The sequence below is a fragment of the Pituophis catenifer genome, unplaced genomic scaffold, assembly GCF_029215685.1.
Source record: "Pituophis catenifer annectens isolate HBS135680 unplaced genomic scaffold, rPitCat1.0.hap2 SCAF_2, whole genome shotgun sequence".
Classification (NCBI taxonomy): Eukaryota; Metazoa; Chordata; class Lepidosauria; order Squamata; family Colubridae; genus Pituophis; species Pituophis catenifer.
This window is the reverse complement of record NW_027256882.1, coordinates 35,815,640-35,834,465: the sequence shown is the minus strand read 5'-3', so window position 1 is coordinate 35,834,465 and position 18,826 is coordinate 35,815,640. Positions and strand designations below refer to the sequence as shown.

General features: G+C 39.1%; 1 protein-coding gene across 1 annotated transcript; it reads left to right on the top strand.

The window, feature by feature from the left end:
- The first annotated feature begins 223 nt into the window (after positions 1 to 223).
- On the top strand, positions 224 to 13,342 carry LOC139310104 (vomeronasal type-2 receptor 26-like). Its single transcript, XM_070934261.1, has 4 exons — positions 224 to 282; positions 1,349 to 1,634; positions 11,796 to 11,922; positions 12,441 to 13,342. The coding sequence occupies exons 1-4, from the start codon at positions 224 to 226 to the stop codon at positions 13,340 to 13,342; spliced, it is 1,374 nt and encodes a 457-aa protein (XP_070790362.1).
- The last annotated feature ends 5,484 nt before the right edge of the window (positions 13,343 to 18,826 follow it).

The following is an 18,826-nucleotide window of genomic DNA, read 5'->3' as shown; positions in this document are numbered from 1 at the left end:
TGAAGCAATTAAGCAATTAACTCCTTTAGCTAAATAGCCAAATAGGGTAAAAAGAAAAAAAAATCCCCTTCTTTAGATTCACCACTTATTTCATCCTAGATGCAATCTTCAAAACCATTTCCCTTTGGGGTGTTCTCTGTATTATTTAGAAATTGAAAGCTCTCACTGATCCGATACGCTGTCACTTTCGCTCTTCAAGCTGCCCCAGCCTTGGCAGCCATTAATGGCTGTTACCCCAACACCAGAAAAAGAGCTTTCCTTGGATCAATCAGGAGATCTGTGGTACCCCTGAGATCACAGGGATGTGCAATCCACTACTGCAGTCAAAACTAAACTGCGGGGTCCCGGAAGGATTGTCTGAAATCAGGCTGTCGGCGGGGGTTTCGGGAACTCAGAAATCCCCGTCCGTGCTGCCGCGGCGTCAGCTGACCACTTCTAAAGCCATGAAAGTTGTTGTTGCAAAGTCGTGTCCAGCCCATTGCAACCCCATGGACAAAGTTCCTCCAGGCCTTCCTGTCCTCTACCATTCCCCAGAGTCCATTTAATCTCACTCCTACTGCTTCAGTGACTCCATCCAGCCACCTCATTCTCTGCTGTCCCCTTCTTCTCTTGCCCTCAATTGTTCCCAGCATTAGGTTCTTCCCCAGTGAGTCCTTCCTTCCCATTAGGTGGCCAAAGTATTTGAGTTTCATCTTCAGGATTTGGCCTTCTAAAGAGCAGTCAGGGTTGATCTCCTCTAGGACTGACCAGTTTGATTGCCTTGCAGTCCAAGGGACTCGCAGGAGTCTTCTCCAGCACCATAGTTCAAAGGCCTCAATTCTTTGGCACTTAGCCTTTCTTATGGAAGCCATGAATATTTTGCAGCTAATCTCTAGGTCTAAAGAAGACTTGGTGAAGAGATATCCATCTTCAGATAGGTAATACCACTTGCTAATCTAGCACTTGAATCCAACTGTTAGTCCTCTCCAGGGTGATATAACAGGAAGAAATCATATCGTATGATCACAACCTATACATCTACACCTGGTAGCATCCCTTATTAGCATTCTTGAGGACTGGGAAGATATGGATCTTGTATAATTCTTCTGTATAATTTTGCCACCTCTTCTTAATCTCTTCTGCCTCTGTTTGGTCCCTGCCATTTTGGTCCTTTATCATGCCCATCTTTGCATGAAACATTCCCTTCATATCTCCAATTTTCTTGAAGATTGGACACTTTGCAAAACAACCGATCTGTAGAATTGAGTAATTTTACATCATCGGCAAAAAGAACGCAATTGCTTTTAAGTTGATCAAATGAATCATTGATGTAGAGCAAAAAAAAATGATGAAATTTCTTATGTTGCAGTGAGAACAACTTCTACTACATTCTGCCCTTCTTGTTGGCTGTTCATGAAGTCAACCAGAATTCAAGGCTCTTACCCAACATCACCCTGGGCTATAACATCTATCAGAACTTTTTCAGTGCAAGAATGACATATGAGGCCATGCTGGATGTGCTGTCTACAGGACAGGAGAACATCCCAAACTACAGATGTGGTAGACAAAAGAACCTGCTGGCAATTCTTGAAGAGATGGATTCTGAACTCTTTGATCATATTTCCAATGTCTTGAGCATCTATAAATTTCCACAGGTATAAAGCCAAATGAAATTAATTCTGTGTTGTAAAATGTTCAGATTTGCCTAGAAGGCAGCAGTTGTATATATTTCTCCAAATAAATTGAAAGTCAGAGAATAAATATTAGAAGAGATTAAATATTTTTTTAATTCACAAAGTATGTCTGTGTGTATATACATATATATGTTTGTGTGTCTGTGTGTGTATGTGTATACACACACATGTATGTATATGCTATATACACACACACACATAGATACACACACATGTATATGTATGTGTGTGTGTGTATGTGTGTGTGTCTTTATATACATTCAGTGCTGGGCTGCTGCCGGTTCAGGCCAGTTCTAGCGAACCAATAGTTCTGGAAATCATTTGTCCCTGTCCATGTCACCTCCCCCATTCTATCCTGTCCTATAATTCCACGTTTCTCAGCTCAGATGATTTGCGTGGCATGGTGGATTTCCGTGCCTCAGCTGTTTTACTTACTGTGCCCTAGAAGGTAAGCTGTAAAATTGGTGTATTTTGAATGCTGCACAAGCACACAAAGCACATGCTCACAGAAACACAGACACACAAACACATATGTGGTTGGGCTAGAAGACTTTCCAACTCTATTCTGATTGATTAATTGATTGAGAGGATGGGTGACCCACAGAGTTATAATTTGACCAGAAGGGTGTACTCTATGATGACCACCAATGAACATCACCCACAGATAATTCAGAGCTCCCTGGTTTCAAAGGGAGCATACAAGACAACAGGACAGAACATCAAGGGAACTAGCAAAATTCATGCAGTTATCATTTGAAGTGTCTCTCAGCAGTGTGGAAAGGTCCTTAGATTTACCACCTGACTTTTATCATTAAAACTGGTACAAACTACCAATACCTTTTCTTTCATCTTAGATCAACTACAGTGTCATCAACCAGATGGCTGAGCAAAATCATCGTTTTCCTTTTTCATATCGGATGACCCCAAACCAAGAACCTCCTGACTCAGCAATCATCCAGCTGCTCCTGCAGTTCCAATGGACGTGGATCGGCGTCCTTTCTCAGGACAATGAAAGAGGAGAAAAATTCAAAAGACGCTTGGAAGTTCTTGCTCTAAAAAATGGGATTTGCATTGTTCTCTCAGGAACCGTCCCAGAAGGAAATATGCATATAAGTGCTGGAGAAGCTCTCATGCAAGAAAAAAGGAAAACATTTCTTTCTCTAATCAAGAGTCAAATAAAAATTATAGTATGCCAACTGGATTTTCAGGCCTCGGGAATCTTAGCAGTAATAATACAAACGATGGATACATCCATTGTGGGAAGGGTGTGGATTGCAACAACTTTGACAGCTTTAAGTGTAAGTACTTTTGATCTCTTGGTTGATCTCCAAAATAAATATGCTTTGTTTTCCTTCCTCATCCAGACAAAGAGAAGGACTCAGTATGATGACATTAACTCTTATGCATCTACGGTCATATTGTATGGAAAGGAAGCGTTCCAATGTTCTTATTCAAGTCCTGTGTTATCTAAGAAAGTTTGGAAAAAATGCAGAGAAAAAGAGAATTGGGAATTCCCACCCCATGATGTGATTGCAAGAATACTGTCTCTGGATTCCTCCAGTATTTCCCAAATAATTCAAATTGTGGCCTGGGTCCTCAGTGCTGCCTCTTCCTCCCAATGGAATAATAGGAGAATGCAAGTTGGAGACAATCAACCATCCCAGATTGTACAGCCATGGCAGGTAAGTCTTCTCCCTTGAGGTTCCATTGATTCTCCCCTTCTAATTCCTCAAAATTAAATTAGATGTAGAAAGGGGTGAGATATTCCAAAGAGCAGTTGCCCAGTTTGTGGAATTTGAGAGTGTGTCTCAATCGTGAAGCAGATCTGACCGAGGCCATCTTGGAGGCTTCAGTGCTGCCACATTGGAGCTGAGGGATAGAGAGGGAGGGGGGAATAGAGATAGCTGGGGTTTTGTAGCCAAAATAAAATATTTTCTCCTGGGAACCAAGGACATTCCCACCGATGGCCAGAGGGAGGATGAGTGAAGTCACCAGGCAACCGGATGACACCTTGATTGGACCATGTGACTGATTGATTGGAAAGAGGAGGAAAACTTTTACTTTTAATTAGGTGAAAACTGTGGGAACATTTAGAGTCAGCTTTCACCAGCCTATGCTTATATGATACAGTATGTCTAATAAAACTGATATTTGATGAAACTGCTTGCCTCAGAGTCCTGTTTGCTATGGGCGTATTACTTGGAACCCTGACATTAAACAGTCTCTAAATGTTTTTTCCTTTTTTCAAGTTTTTTATTTTTTAATTTTTTAGAAACATATCAATGTGTGAACAGTGTGGAACCTGAGTGACTTACATTTTGGTACAAATCAAATAGTACACATATTTTTGTTGAATTATAATTTCACATTATTAGCTATTCCATATTTCTGTATGTTGTTTTTATGCCAATCACCATATTCTGAGTGTCATTCCTTTTACTACAAATAAAATATTAATAATCATATTTGTTACTTTTAACAGGCTTATATGGTTCTAAGAGTAATACATATATTTATGTTAAATTATAATCTTCCATTATTTAATTATTCAATATTTCAATATGTTATTTTTATGCCAATCACCATATCATTCAAACATTCTTAATAGTACCATCGTTCACATTCTGATTTCCCCTCTTATTATTACTTCACCTTATTATATAAAGATGTCTATTCCATTAATTCCCCTCTCTCTAGTTTCCGTCCCCTTTCTAACTTTTAATTTTCCCACTATTATATTGAAAAATATTCCCTTTCTATCTACATTTTAGTGAAGATTTAGAGTCAGTTTTCACCATCCTATGCCTATGAGATATGTCCAATAAAACTGATATTTGAGGAACCTGCTTGCCTCAGAGTCCTGTCTGCTATGGCCATAATACTTGGAACCCTGACAGTGAGTTAGAGAGAGATGATAGAGAAAAATCTTCCAAAGTTAAACAACCTGTGCTACTTTGGGATGCTTTGGTGATAGAAATAGCTCTATGGTGACAGCGTAATTTTCAAAACTAAACAAGCATCAGAATATTCAAGCAATCCTCAACCTTTTATTGTGATCACAAAGTGATCTCCAACCTAAGGAGTTCAGATGGATTTTTTGTTCTGGATTAAGACTGAATTTTGTTGGCTAAAAGTTTCTAACATAGCAACAAGGTATAAATCAAAGGATCTTCTGGGGGCAACAAAAGGTTCATCCACACATCTCCTGAACTAATGGATATGCTTCCATAGCTATTCTTTGAAAGAGATAACATCACTATGCAACTTTTGTCACATTCCTAGCCCAAAGTTAAACTCCTCTAATTTCATCTTGACCAGGACTGATGGCAAAATTGTATTCTCCATCTTCTCCCATTACAAGCTTTCCCTTATCTGCAAATAATCTTGCCTCAGATGGGCTGTGATAGTGAAGCAAGAAAATATAGAACATAAAACATAGAATAGTCAGAGTTTGAAGGGAACTCAGAAGCTTTTCTAGTTCAACCCACCAATCAAGCAGGAGACCCTATACCATTTCAGACATATGGTTGCCCATGTCTCTTTTTGAAAGCCTCTGATGATGGAGCACTCACAACTTCTGAAGGCAAGCTCTTCCATTGGTTGATTGCCCTCACCGTTAGGAAATTTCTCTTTAGTTCTAGGTTGCTTCTCTTATTCGTTAGTTTCCAACCATTGTTTCTTGTCTTGCCTATTGGTGCTTTGGGAAATGTTTTGACCCCTTCATTAATATCAAAGATGTTAATATTTGAGCCCCTCAAATATTAGAAAAGTGGTATCATTTCTCCCCAATCCTTCATTTCCTTAGACTAGACCAGGGGTGGGTTCTACTTACCTTTACTACCGGTTCGCAGTGGGGCCGCATGCATGCGCTTACTTCACTCGCTCGAGTGCGCTCTTCTACACATACGCAGAAGCTTCTTTTTTAAAAAAAATGAATTTTATTATTTTTTCCAAGTTAAAGTCAACATAAGACAAAAACATTGATTATACATAAAAAGAAAAACCATACATTCCCCTCCCTCCCTCCCCCATTCATAACACTAAACATACAAACACGTCTATCCCGGCAGATAATATTCCTGCCCTCATTAATAAGTAATTATGCCCACAACACAGAATGGAGTAAGTAATCCCCAAATATGGTTTTCATACAATTATCTTTCAATCTAGATAAGTATATCTCTCCTCATATTGACTTAGGCCCTCATTTCATCTCAATCCTTTTATTCAACCACTGATACCAACTGTCCCAACTTTGAAAAAATTCAGAATCCTCTTTTTCTTTCAACATGTACATCATTCTGTCCACCTCAGCGCACTCTAATACTTTATTTATCATTTGGGCACTAGCCGGTATCTCTTTTTCTTTCCACTGTTGGGCAAACACTATTCTAGCTGCGACTAAAATATGTAGAGTGAGATAACATTTTTTTCTTACTCAGCCCCTCTGGGCGAATACCTAGTAAATATATCTCAGGTTTCCATTGGAGGTCCACATTAGTAATTTCCTTAATCCAATTCTTAATCCTTCTCCAATACTTCTTTGCCATTATAGAAGTCCACCATTGATGGAAATACGTATCTCTGGTTTTCCCACATTTCCAACATAACTCTGATGCACCCAGAAACATTTTAGCAATTCTTGCTGGTGGGAGGTGCCACCTATTTCAACATTTTATATGCATTTTCCTTGAAAGACGTTGCCATAGTCATTTTAATATTTTCCCCCCACATTTGTTGCCATTTATCTAAAAGAATCGAGTACCCAAAATTCCTCCCCCAGGCAATCATAGTGTCTTTTACAACCTCCTCTCCTATCATTCGCTCAAGCAATTGTGCATACATTTTGGTTATGTATTTATGGTCCTCTCCCAATAATATTTTATCAAAACTCTGTTCCATCACATATATCCCATAATTATCTCTCCTGTAACAAGATTGAACTGTAGCATAGGTCCATGCATGCACAGAAGTGTTTTGATGATGTTGGGGTCGGTGGGCGGAGCCTCCTGCCAATTTTACTACCGGTTCTATAGAACTAGTGCAAACTGGGGGCAATACACCACTGGACTAGACATACCAAATTCCAGTAACTGTCCTTTTTAAGTTTTAGCCTCCAGCCCCCTAATCATTTTTGTTGCTCATCTCTACAGCCTTTCCAGAGTTTCAATATCTTTTGTACATAGTGTTGACTAGAACTGGATGCAGTATTCTAAATGTGGTCTTACTAAGGCTTTGTAAAGTGATATTAGAACTTCATGTAATCTTAATTCTATCTCTTTATTAACGCAGCCTAGGATTGCATTGGCATTTTTGTCTGCTGCCCACATTGTTGGCTCATATTTAAGTAATTGTTCACTAGGACTCCAAGATCCTTCTCACAGTTACTGGCAATAAGCCAAGTTTCAAATAGTCTGTACCTACACTGTTGGTTTTCCCTGCCTAAGTGTAAAACCTTACTTTTATCTATGTTGAATTTCATTTGGTTAGTTAGGGGCCCATGTTCAATTTGTCAAGATCTTTTTGGATTTTGAGCTTGTCTTTTGGGGGCAAAAGACAAGCTGCCAGCTTAGTGTCATCTTCAAATTTGATCAATTCCCCTTCAATTCCCTCACCTAGATCTTGTTTGAAGATGTTGATGAGTGCTGGGCCTAAAATGGAAGCGTGGGGTACCCCAATACTTCTTTCTCTCCATGTGGATGAGGATCCCCAGAGGACTAAATGTTGAATATAATTTGTCACACAGTTACAAAGCCACCTGTTGGTGATGTTATCTATATTATGTTTTCAAGAATGTGAGATAAATACCATATTTTTTGGACTATAAGATAAGGTGACCAGACGTCCCGCTTTTGGCGGGACAGTCCCGCTTTTGAGCAATTTGTCCTGCGTCCCGCGGCGTTTTAAAAAAGTCCCGATTTTTCATTCTGCCTCCTGGTTCCCGGCTGCCTCCTGAATCCCCGCTGATGGCTGGAGGGAAAAAACCTGTTTAAACTCTTGCCGCGGGGCTTCAAAGGGCCGCCCTATGTTAATTAGCTCGGCTTCCCCCTCTCAGCTGATTTGCACAGGGCTCTGCTCTTGCTAAATTGCTCAGCAGGTTTTTTTTTCTCTTTGTGCAAACCAAGCTCAAAACGAAAGTGAAAGTAAAACAGGCTGTTGGCTTTGCGGTTTGCTTGCAACGTTGGAAAATTAGGCAGCAGATTTATTTTCCATTTCCTCACCAAAAAAGGTAAGTGCAAACAATGGAAAATTATTTAGGGCAAAAGAGGAGAGTTCAAGATTTTAAAACACAAAAGAAAAAAAAGCTCTTTTTAACTAGGGAATTGTAATAATTGAGATATTATTAATTGTATACTATGTTGAAAGCAGAAATGGTTAAGTTGTGGTTTGGAGGAATATATGGGGGAAATTATTTGGTTTATTATTATTGGTAAGTATAATTAATTGATTTGTAAGAAATTGGATTGCATGGAAATAATTGGAATATTCATGTTCATATTGATTAATATACAAAAAAGATAGTTAGATAACTAATTGATTTATATTAAAATGTTGAATTTGTATTAAACAACTGTATTACATAATTACATAATTAACCAATGTGAGGATGGATATAAAAATAGATGACAATGGGAAGGGGTATAAAATAGAATAGAAGGGAAAAATTGAATTTGATTAAGATTAGAGATGAGGATGAAGGGTAATATTGTTTTTTTAAAAAAATAGATGAGGAATAAATATGGCAAAAAGGAAATATAGAAATTGTAAATTTAATTGAAATGACTAAACACTGTTTAAATTTGTGAACCAGCCAAATATTCTGTTCAAAGAAAATACATTGTATGTATGTGTGTTTCTAATTATTGCTATTTATTCATATTTGTTCTCTTTTATTCTTTAAAGTTTAACAATTCATTCTTTATCTTAATATCTTTATATTTGTTTGGGGTTGGCTTTCTTCCCTTTCATCTTTTTTATTGTACAGCAATCTTTCTCCTCAAACCTACCACCTCTCTTTTCTTTCCTTCTTACTTTCTCTTCCCCCCCTCTTCTTCTCCTCCCTACTTCCTCTTCCTTTCTCCTTCTCCTCCTCTCTTCCTCCCTCTCTTAACCGTCACTCCTACTCTAATTTCCCTTCCCTTCCTTCATCCCTCTCAATTACTGTATCCTTTTATGCATATGGACTACTCAGAGGGCTGAAAAAGTTATTTTTGACTGGTCCTCGCACTTTTGACCAGTCCTCGAACTTACGACTGTCCTCACATTTTACATTTTTGCCCTATTTTGTCATCATGGTGAAGAGAAGCAGTTGTGAAATGAGTGACATGGTTGTTAAGAATGCTGCACGGGTATAAATGTGAGGATGGTCATAAGTGTGAGGACCAGTCAAAAGTGTGAGGACCTGTCAGAAATGACTTTTTTCAGCCCTCTGGTTAGTCCTTTTGTGCATATGGACTACTCAGAGGGCTGAAAAAGTTATTTTTGACTGGTCCTCGCACTTTTGACCAGTCCTCGAACTTACGACTGTCCTCACATTTTACATTTTTGCCCTATCTTGTCATCATGGTGAAGAGAAGCAGTTGTGAAATGAGTGACATGGTTGTTAAGAATGCTGCATGGGCATAAATGTGAGGATGGTCATAAGTGTGAGGACCAGTCAAAAGTGTGAGGACCTGTCAGAAATGACTTTCCAGCCCTCTGAGTAGTCCCTATACACATAGCCATGGCCACCCGGTCACATGACCAGCTAGCCACGCCCACCCAGTCACATGGCCTCCAAGCCATGCCCACACAATAAGCCACGCCCACAATGGTGTCCCTCTTACCAATGTTAAAATCTGTTCACCTTACCCTATACACATAGCCATGGCCACCCGGTCACATGACCAGCTAGCCACGCCCACCCGGTCACATGACCAGCTAGCCACGCCCACAAAATAAGCCACGCCCACAATGTCCCTCTTTACCAATGTTAAAATCTGGTCACCTTACTATAAGACGCACATTAATTTAGAAAAGGAAAAAAAAAGTTTTTGGCCCCTGTGCAGTTCTTCTTCTTTCTTTTTTTTTTTTTTGGCCCTTTTTTTGGCTCTTTTCCAGCCTTTTTCCAGCCTATTTTGGGGGCTTTTCTTGTCCCGTTTTTGAGGCTTTTTTCATCCCCCCAAGAAGCATTTAAAGCAGGCTGAAAGAAGCCTCAAAAAGAGCCTGAAGAAAGGTCGAAAATGGGCCAAAATAGGCCGCAAAAACGCTGAATAAAGGCTGAAAATGGGGTGTGTGGAGACCAAAAATAGCCAGGTGGGTGAGGCTTCAGCAATATTTGGTCTATAAGATGCATAGACATTTTCATCTTATGAAAATGTGCATCTTATACTCCGAAATATATGGTATTTGAAAAAGAGCTGTAAATTCCTGGAGTATGACTGAAAGAAGCTTCCCATGAAATGTTGAATCAATCTGTTTCAGACTGCAGTGATGATTTGAAGAGGTTGAAATATTCAGAGTACCTCCAATCCAGAATAATAACAAGAAAAAGAAATTGAATAAAAGCTCAAACTGTAATGGATTTTTTTCTATGTTTCTGCAGCTTCATAGGTTCCTGAGAAATTTCCAACATCACAATATTTCCAGAGATGGGATTTCTTTTGATGAAAATGGAGTTCCTGTTGGTGACTTTGATATCATGCAGTGGACATCCGTTTTGAACAAATCAGTTGCGGGGATGAAAATTGGGAATGTAGAAAAACAAGCCTCCTCGGAAGTCAAGATTTCTGTCAATCAAAGTGCCGTCCAATGGCCAACTTTATTTAACAAAGTAGTTGAGGCTGCTTGGATTTTGCTCTTCTATTTATCTCCATCTGCTCAGAAATAATTCTTATTGAGACCAATTGAGATAACTTCCAAATAAGAGAATTTAAAGCCTCATTAATTTATTAGATATCATTTTACTTTAGAGATTTTACAATAATCTATCACACACTGTAACCTGCTGCATTGTATTGCGGAATTTGCAATCTACATTATTAAACTGGGATAGGTTGCCATAATTTATAGTACATCAAATTATCTTGTTTTCAGTAAGAGAAAATCCAGAATGTCTATGGAGATTCTCAGTCATCCAGGTCATGGTTGTGCCAAAGGTGCTTTTTCAAAAGGCACCTGGACTTTGTTATCCCTTGAAGATGTTTCACTTCTCATCTAAGAAGCTTCTTCAGTTCTGACTGAATGGTGGAGGATGGAAAGACTTGGAATTGCTGAGAAGACTGTGTTGTAAACAGGATATAGATTCAGCAATTGCAGGAAGATTCCACACCCATTTGCACTATTCATGGGGGCACAGATAAATTCTAAGTGGCCTCAACAACTTTCAGAAAGACTGCTAACGACCAGATGACTGTAAGGAATATAAATCCTTCCATACTTCACCATTCAGTCAGAACTGAAGAAGCTTCTGGAATGAGAAGTGGAACATCTTCAAGGGAAAACAAAGATTAGTGGTCTTTTGAAAAAGCACCTTTGGGAGAAAAATCCAGAATATGAAGGATTTAGTCCACTGAATTGCATAAGAAAAAGATATCACTAAGAATGTGGTGAAGGAAATGAGGGTTGCTAAAAAACTCATTTACATATGATGATACAATGATCAGTTGTAGGAGAGAAAGATAGGGACTCTAAAGAAAGCTAGATATTGGAGATTTCCTGAGAAAGCAAAGAAGGAGAAAAAATATATACCGTATTTTTCAGAGTATAAGATGAACCTTAATTTTGGAGGAGGAAATAAGAAAAAAAAATCTGCCTCTGGCTACCAGCATCTATCCGTATTCATCTGGATAGTGTCCTGTTGGTGTGTGAGAGAGTTGAGGGCTGTTCGGAAACTGAAACAGTATTTGCTGTGTGAGCAACAAGGAAGGAGCCTCGGCGGGTCTTAGGATAATTGTTCTAAAGCTCTGAAACTAAAGAGAATGACCTTTCATTTGCCCCTTGCAAGTAGAGTAATTAAAGTTCATGCCATTACTTCTTGACTGATTTTGCTCAATGTGCTCCTGAGCTTCTGGAAGCCACTTGATTTCAGTAAATCCTTCTAATTCATATATTACCCTGACTAATTTTTCTGTTTATGTTTAGATGGTGCCTTATTCAAGATGTACAGAAAGTTGCTCCCCAGGTTATGCCAAGCTTGTGAGAGAGGGAGCCCCAGTTTGCTGCTACGACTGTTCTCTGTGTATGGAAGGAACATTCTCTGGGCAAGAAGGTACAGTAGGTGGCTCCAAAAAAAAAATCAAGATACAATAAATATACTATGTTGTTTTTTGGGGGAGTGTTTGATAAATAAGTAAGAAAAACATTACATTTCTTAAAGGCATCCACAAACTTTTTAAATGCATTGTAAGCCGCCTTGAGTCTTTGAAGAAAGGTGGCATACAAGTTGAACAAATAATAATAATAATAAAATAATAATAATAACTTCAAATATTGGGCACTATTGCCAAATTTGGATGATGATTTGAGCATTAAAATAAATAATGAAAGGTTGCTGATTTCTATTGAGTTGTTACTTTCTTGCTTTGTTTTAGGAAAGAAGTTTTGAGAACTGATAATCACATTCATCTTCAGCCTTTAAAAAGAGTGTTAACTAATGTAGTATCGTATGGATATCCCTGGGGAGAAATATTATATTATTCCTTGAAAATGAAGTATTTGATTTCTGATGCAGTTTTCGTGCTCCTACAGCTGCAGAAACAGATTCATGCTAACCATTTTTTTTCTCAGATGCAGCCCATTGTGAAAAGTGTCCAGATGACCAGTATTCCAATAAGAAGCGAGATCAGTGTGTCCCCAAAAATATAAGCTTCTTATCCTATGAAGAATTGTTGGGACTCATCCTGGCTCTCTTTGCCATCGCTTTGTCCCTAACCACCACCTTTATTCTGGGAATCTTCATGAAATACCGAGACACTCCCATAGTCAAAGCCAACAACTGTGAACTCACCTACATCCTCCTGGTTTCACTCCTGCTTTCTTTCTTGACTTCCCTTCTATTCATCGGTTGCCCCGTGAAAATGACCTGTCTCCTTCGACAAACCATTTTCAGTATTGTTTTCTCAGTTGCTGTGTCTTCCTTGCTGGCCAAGACTGTCATGGTGGTGGTGGCCTTTCTGGCCACAAAGCCAGGCAGCACCATGAGGAAATGGCTGGGGAAGAGTCTGGCCAACTCTATTGTTTTATCCTGCTCTGGTATTCAAGTTGGCCTCTGTATGATGTGGCTGGGAGTCTTTCCCCCATTCCCAGATTCTGACTTTCATTCCCAACCAGAACACATCCTGCTGCAGTGCAATGAAGGCTCTGTCACCATGTTCTACTCTGCTCTTGGCTACATGGGTTTTTTGGCTGCCATCTGTTTCTTGGTGGCATTTCTGGCTCGAAATCTGCCAGGGGCTTTTAATGAAGCCAAACTGATCACCTTCAGCATGTTGGTTTTTTGTAGTGTTTGGATCTCCTTTGTTCCCACCTATCTGAGCACCAAGGGGAAATACATGGTTGCCGTGCAGATCTTCTCCATCCTGGCCTCTGGTCTGGGTTTACTGGGCTGCATCTTTATCCCCAAATGCTACATTATTATCCTGAGACCTGCCTTGAACACCAAAGAACATCTGAGGATAAAAAATCATTAAGTCTCCTTGAGTTGGTATTTATTTTTCTACAGTTTACATGCAGCATAAAATCACATACTTTGAAGTAATGTTTTATGTGTTGTTGCTTATCTTTCTTCATTCCATGTGAATTTTGAATTATAATAATTGAGTAGTAAAGTTGCTAAAACAACTCAAACTATCTGAAATAATCATATCCTTCAATTGTTCTAATCTGCTTATGACATAAATAAAATTTCTGAAAAAAGGCCAGATAAACTGTGACCAGAGATGTTCTGATATGGTTTTAGATTAAATTAAAGACTATGGCTAATGATGACATTTGTTTTTGTTACTATATAGGTTGGTGTGCTGGTGTTATATTTTATTTTCTGCGGTGATGTTCTGACTTTGTTTTAAAAAATAGTTAATTTCAAATACTGTATATATTTGATTGATCTCTTCTGGCTTGATAATGTAAAATCATTCATACTTAGATAAATGAGATGATAGATAGATAGATAGATAGATAGATAGATAGATAGATAGATAGATAGATAGATAGATATGGATGGGAGAGATCAAGAAAGAGAACAATAGAGAGACAGATAATATTTTACATATTAAGAACAGATAAAATATCAATATGAACATTGAAGCAACTTTAATTTTTTTTCTCCATCCCTTTGAATAAATCAATGAGACAAATTATTGTTTTTGACAGTCTTCAATCAAAAGAAAAATATGTACAACTCTGAATGATTTGGGGGAGAAATCATGTAGACATGCTGTGACAATGAAGATGTGCTTATGAGTATTAAAATTGATTCCTCTTTTTATCCATATCCATATCCATTTCTACATACAGTGTACAGTGTATATACAGTGTACATACACATACAGTGTCTGTGTGTCTCTGTGTGTGTCCTGCCAACCTAACCCTTCAAAAGCATGTAAATGCAAGTAGATAAATAGGTACCACTTCAGTGGGAAAGCAACAATGTTTTGTGCATCTTCAGTGCATAGTCATGCCAGCCAAATGACCATGGAAGCAACTTCAGATAAAGGCTCTTCATTTTGTGAATCAAAGATGAGCACCACCCCTTGGGTTGGTCATGACTGATAGGGGAAATCTTTACCTATATCCACCTAAACCTTTACCTATAAATATATAAATTTGTTTTTGTGCATGTGTCTTCTTTGTCTTTGTCTTTTTGTCAGTCAGCCCTTCAGTGTATTACAGATTAGGAAAGCTATATCATATAATTCAGTACTGCTTTTATCTGACGTTGTCTTGGTAATGGTCTGTGATTTCTGTCATTGTAGTGTCGAATCTATCTAGCCACTTTAGGTTATCTGCAAAAATGAGAAACATTTCCTCTCTCCAATTGTTTACCAAATCGAAGTGTCCAGAACCCAGCACTCAACAAGAATGAACTCAACAAGAATAAAATGGTATACGGTTACCTGCCTAAGCAGAGAGTTGGACTAGAAGACCTCCAAGGTCCCTTCCAACTCTTCTATTCTATTCTGTTCTGTTCTGTTCTGTTCTGTTCTGTTCTGTTCTGTTCTGCTCTGCTCTACTCTACTCTACTCTACTCTACTCTACTCTGTTCTGTTCTGTTCTGTTCTATTCTACTCTACTCTACTCTACTCTACTCTACTCTATTCTATTCTATTCATTAAACATGTTTTTTCATGTTTTGTCACTCGATGAGTAAAAGGTTCACCACCACTGCCCTATAGCAAAGACCCTGGGCTCAGGTCCTCAAATTTTATTTAGCCCTTCACCTTCAGCCATTGTGGAAATGTACTCATATAGGATCATCTCTTGGTTCCCTACTAGATACCTTATGTAAGAGACAGCAAATGTCACCACATCAGGAGGAGGAGAAAGCACAGTGGTCAGAATTCAGTATTGCAGGCTATTCTGCTGCCTTCTGGCTACCCGCAATTTGGCAGTTTGATTCTCACCGGTTCAAGGTTGACTCAGCCTTCCGTCCTTCCGAGGTCAGTCAAACGAGGACCCAGATTGTTGGGGGCAATAGGCTGACTCTGTAATCTGCTTAGACAGGGCTGTAAAACCACTGTGAAGTGTTATATAAGTCTGCTATTGCTATTGCTATCGTGAAGAAGTCAGTAATGGGCCATTGTTTTAGATTAATGCCCCAGGGAATTTGGACGAGATCTTCTTTGTATCCATGAAGACTGATACTCTCTTCTATATTTTGAAAGATACAAGACATTTAACAGGGGCCTCCAATAGTAATAGACATATATACTGCTTCATAGTGCTTTACAGCCCTCTCTAAGCAGTTTACAGAGTCAGCATATTTGCCCTCAACAATCTGGGTCCACATTTTACCAAACTGGAAAGAATGGAAGTTTGAGTCAACCTTGAGCCTGGTGAGATTCAATCTGCCAAACTGCTGGCAGCCAGTGATCAGCAGAAGTAGCCTGCAGTACTGCACTTAACCACTGAATCACCGTGGCTCATCATCAACAACAATAGGTTGTTCAATATGTCATAAACTGGAGTTAACAATTCTGGAGTATCAAACCTTCATTGAAGAAGATGGCCTCATCCACACCAGAAAAAATAAGAAGGAATTATAATGGCCCACTGCCTACTTCAAGAGTGTTGAACTGTTTTTCCACATTTTAATCTTTAGAATCTCAAGAATAAGTTTGGAGACTAAAAACAATCAAACTTCCCTGAATTGTTCCTTTCTCAACTCTCAAATTAGGATTATTCTCCTGAGTCAAAGAAAACTCTTTTCTCTAACGGCACACTTTTATGGCCAAGGCTCGTTCCCAATTCCCCTTTTAATTATTAAAATCATGATTATTTATTCTCCTTTGAACAAGGTTCATGAGATTTCCACCACCACAATTAGTTGCCAATCAATGTGACAACAAATAGGATAGACAGCATGTGATAATCTGATTTGTAACAGCCTCCTGTGATGAGATCAGAGTTTGAGGAAAAGCTGGGCAAATACTGTAGCAGTCTGAAATTGCAGATAGCTCTTCCAAATCTGGGGGCAAACTGGACCTTCTTCACTGTACTTGTGGTCTTTTTGTGATCTCTGAGATTTAGCTCTGTGCTGAAGAAAAAACTCTAGGAAGGATCTCCTGCAGTATACTGTATGTCAAATGTTGCTGCTGCTGCATATACAGCTTTTTCTGCTTCAGTTTCTGTCTCAAATTCCCTGTGCCAATATGCTGATGAAATGTCCATTTAAGGTGATAATAGAAGAAAAGGAGTGGTTCCATTACTACAAGCCAGGAGACTACTGGATTACGGGAATAATGTCTGGAATCATATCTATATTGTCCCAGTTTTCATTCTCCAAGACTCCAACCCACCAACTGGAAAGGTAATTGTCAGCTCGTCCAAGGGTTCTGGTGATTGATTTTACCTGCTCCAATGTCTTTTGTTTTTATATATACATTGTATATATATAATTTTTTAAATTAAATTTACCACCATATTTGTTATTTGCGTCTATTCTTACATTACTACTAATATTTAACATACCTACTCTTATAACATTTCTCTTCTTAATTTATTTGCCTTTATAATACATTGCTTTCATATTTATTCTCTAACCATTGATAGAATAACTCCCATATATTGTAATAATCAGATTCTTCTTTTCCTTTGATTGCAAGTGTTAATCTATTCATTTCTGCACATTCTAATATTTTCTTAATCATATTTTCATCCGTAGGGATCACTTCACTTTTCCGTTTTGTGCAAATACAATTCTAGCTGCAATTAATACATGAATAATCAAGTAAATATTTTCTTTATTATAAACTTCTGGTAGAATCCCCAACAGGAATAGTTCAGGTTTTAAACTGATATGTTTCTGTGTCATCTTCTCCAACCACATACCTCCAATGTCTTTTCTAGGAATGATTTCCTTTCCCCTATTCCTCACCTTGAGAAAGGCAAGTCATTATTGCTCATCCCAATTTGCTTTAGAGAAAAGGCTCTTAGGGAACCTGATGATTTTGTAAAACCTGAGTTGGCAAAGTTTCTTTTTAAGTTCTTCCACAAGTGTCAGTCTCAACACTGGGCAACACTGGACACTGAAAACACTGTCCCACAATGAATCTTGCCTGGATGGGTTCTGCCTAGTTTCAAAATGATTACCTTGGGACTGTGGAGAGTCAGCAACCTATTTATTCATATCTATTTTATTTATTTATTAACAATATTTAAACAGTAACTCCCAATAAAGTGATTGAATGTGGGGGTATTTCTCCCCACTGTTTCTTCCCCTTCCTTACATTTACTCTATAATTCCTACCACCCTCTCCGCTCTTTCTTTCCACCCTTTAAAACTTTTGCCACTTTTGTGGCTTCCCTTTTCCTTTTGGTTTAAATAAAAGGAATACTTTTTAAAAACCAAATTCAAGGAGGGGAGAGACTTTATGGGATAAGTTAATGTTTAGTCACAGAGGAATCACATTAACTGTAGTTAACTGTAGAATAGAGGACAATAAATCTAAAGCCATGAATATTGTTGTTGCAAAGTTGTGTCCAGCCCATTGTGACCCTATGGACAACGTTCCTCCAGGCCTTCCTGTCCCCTACTATCCCCCATAGTTTATTTATGCTCACGTCGACTACTTCAGTGACTCCATCCAGCCACCTCATTCTCTGCCTCCCGTTCTTCTTTTTCCCTCAATCGTTCCCAGCATTAGGCTCTTCTCCAGTGAGTCCTTCCTTCTCATTAGGTGGCCAAAGTATTTGAGTTTCATCTTCAGGATCTGACCTTCTAAAGAGCAGTCAGGGTTGATCTCCTCTAGGACTGACTGGTTTGATTGCCTTGCAGTCCAAGCGACTCGCAGGAGTCTTCTCCAGCACCATAGTTCAAAGGCCTCAATTCTTTGGCGCTTAGGCTTTCTTATGGAAGCCACAAGTATTTTGCAGCAAATATCTTGGTCTAAAGAAGACTTGCTAAAGAGATACCCATCTTCAGATAGGTAATACCACTTGCTAATCTAGCACTTGAATCCAACAGTTATTCCTTTCCAGGGGGCCCGGAGTCAAGGGGTGGGGTCAGAGCTTATCCGGATAGTGTTTCTAACATCAATCCTGTGAGTGGGAGGGGCAGAAACGGTGGGAGCAGGGGGCCATATCGCTGTCTACGAGTGGTAGCGTGCTCTGGCCCCCAAGGCTCCACCCATTCTCCAGGTTGCACAGACCCTCAGGGCCCGGGCCTTCGGCTGATGCTGTGCAATGCCAGATCTGTAGTAAATATGGCTCCCCTCATTTGTGATCTTGTTCAGGAGGGGGGAGCAGACCTGGCAGGTATTACGGAGACCTGGTTGGGCCAGGAAGGGGGGGTTCCCCTCGTTGAAATGTGCCCACCAGGTTTCCACACATTTCATCAGCCAAAGTCACAGGGGAGGGGTGGGGGGTAGCAGTTATCATTAAAGAAGGTCTTAGACCGAGGGAGGCCACTGTTCCTCAGACGGCTGGCTGTGAGTCCCTCCTTGTGAAGTGGGGTC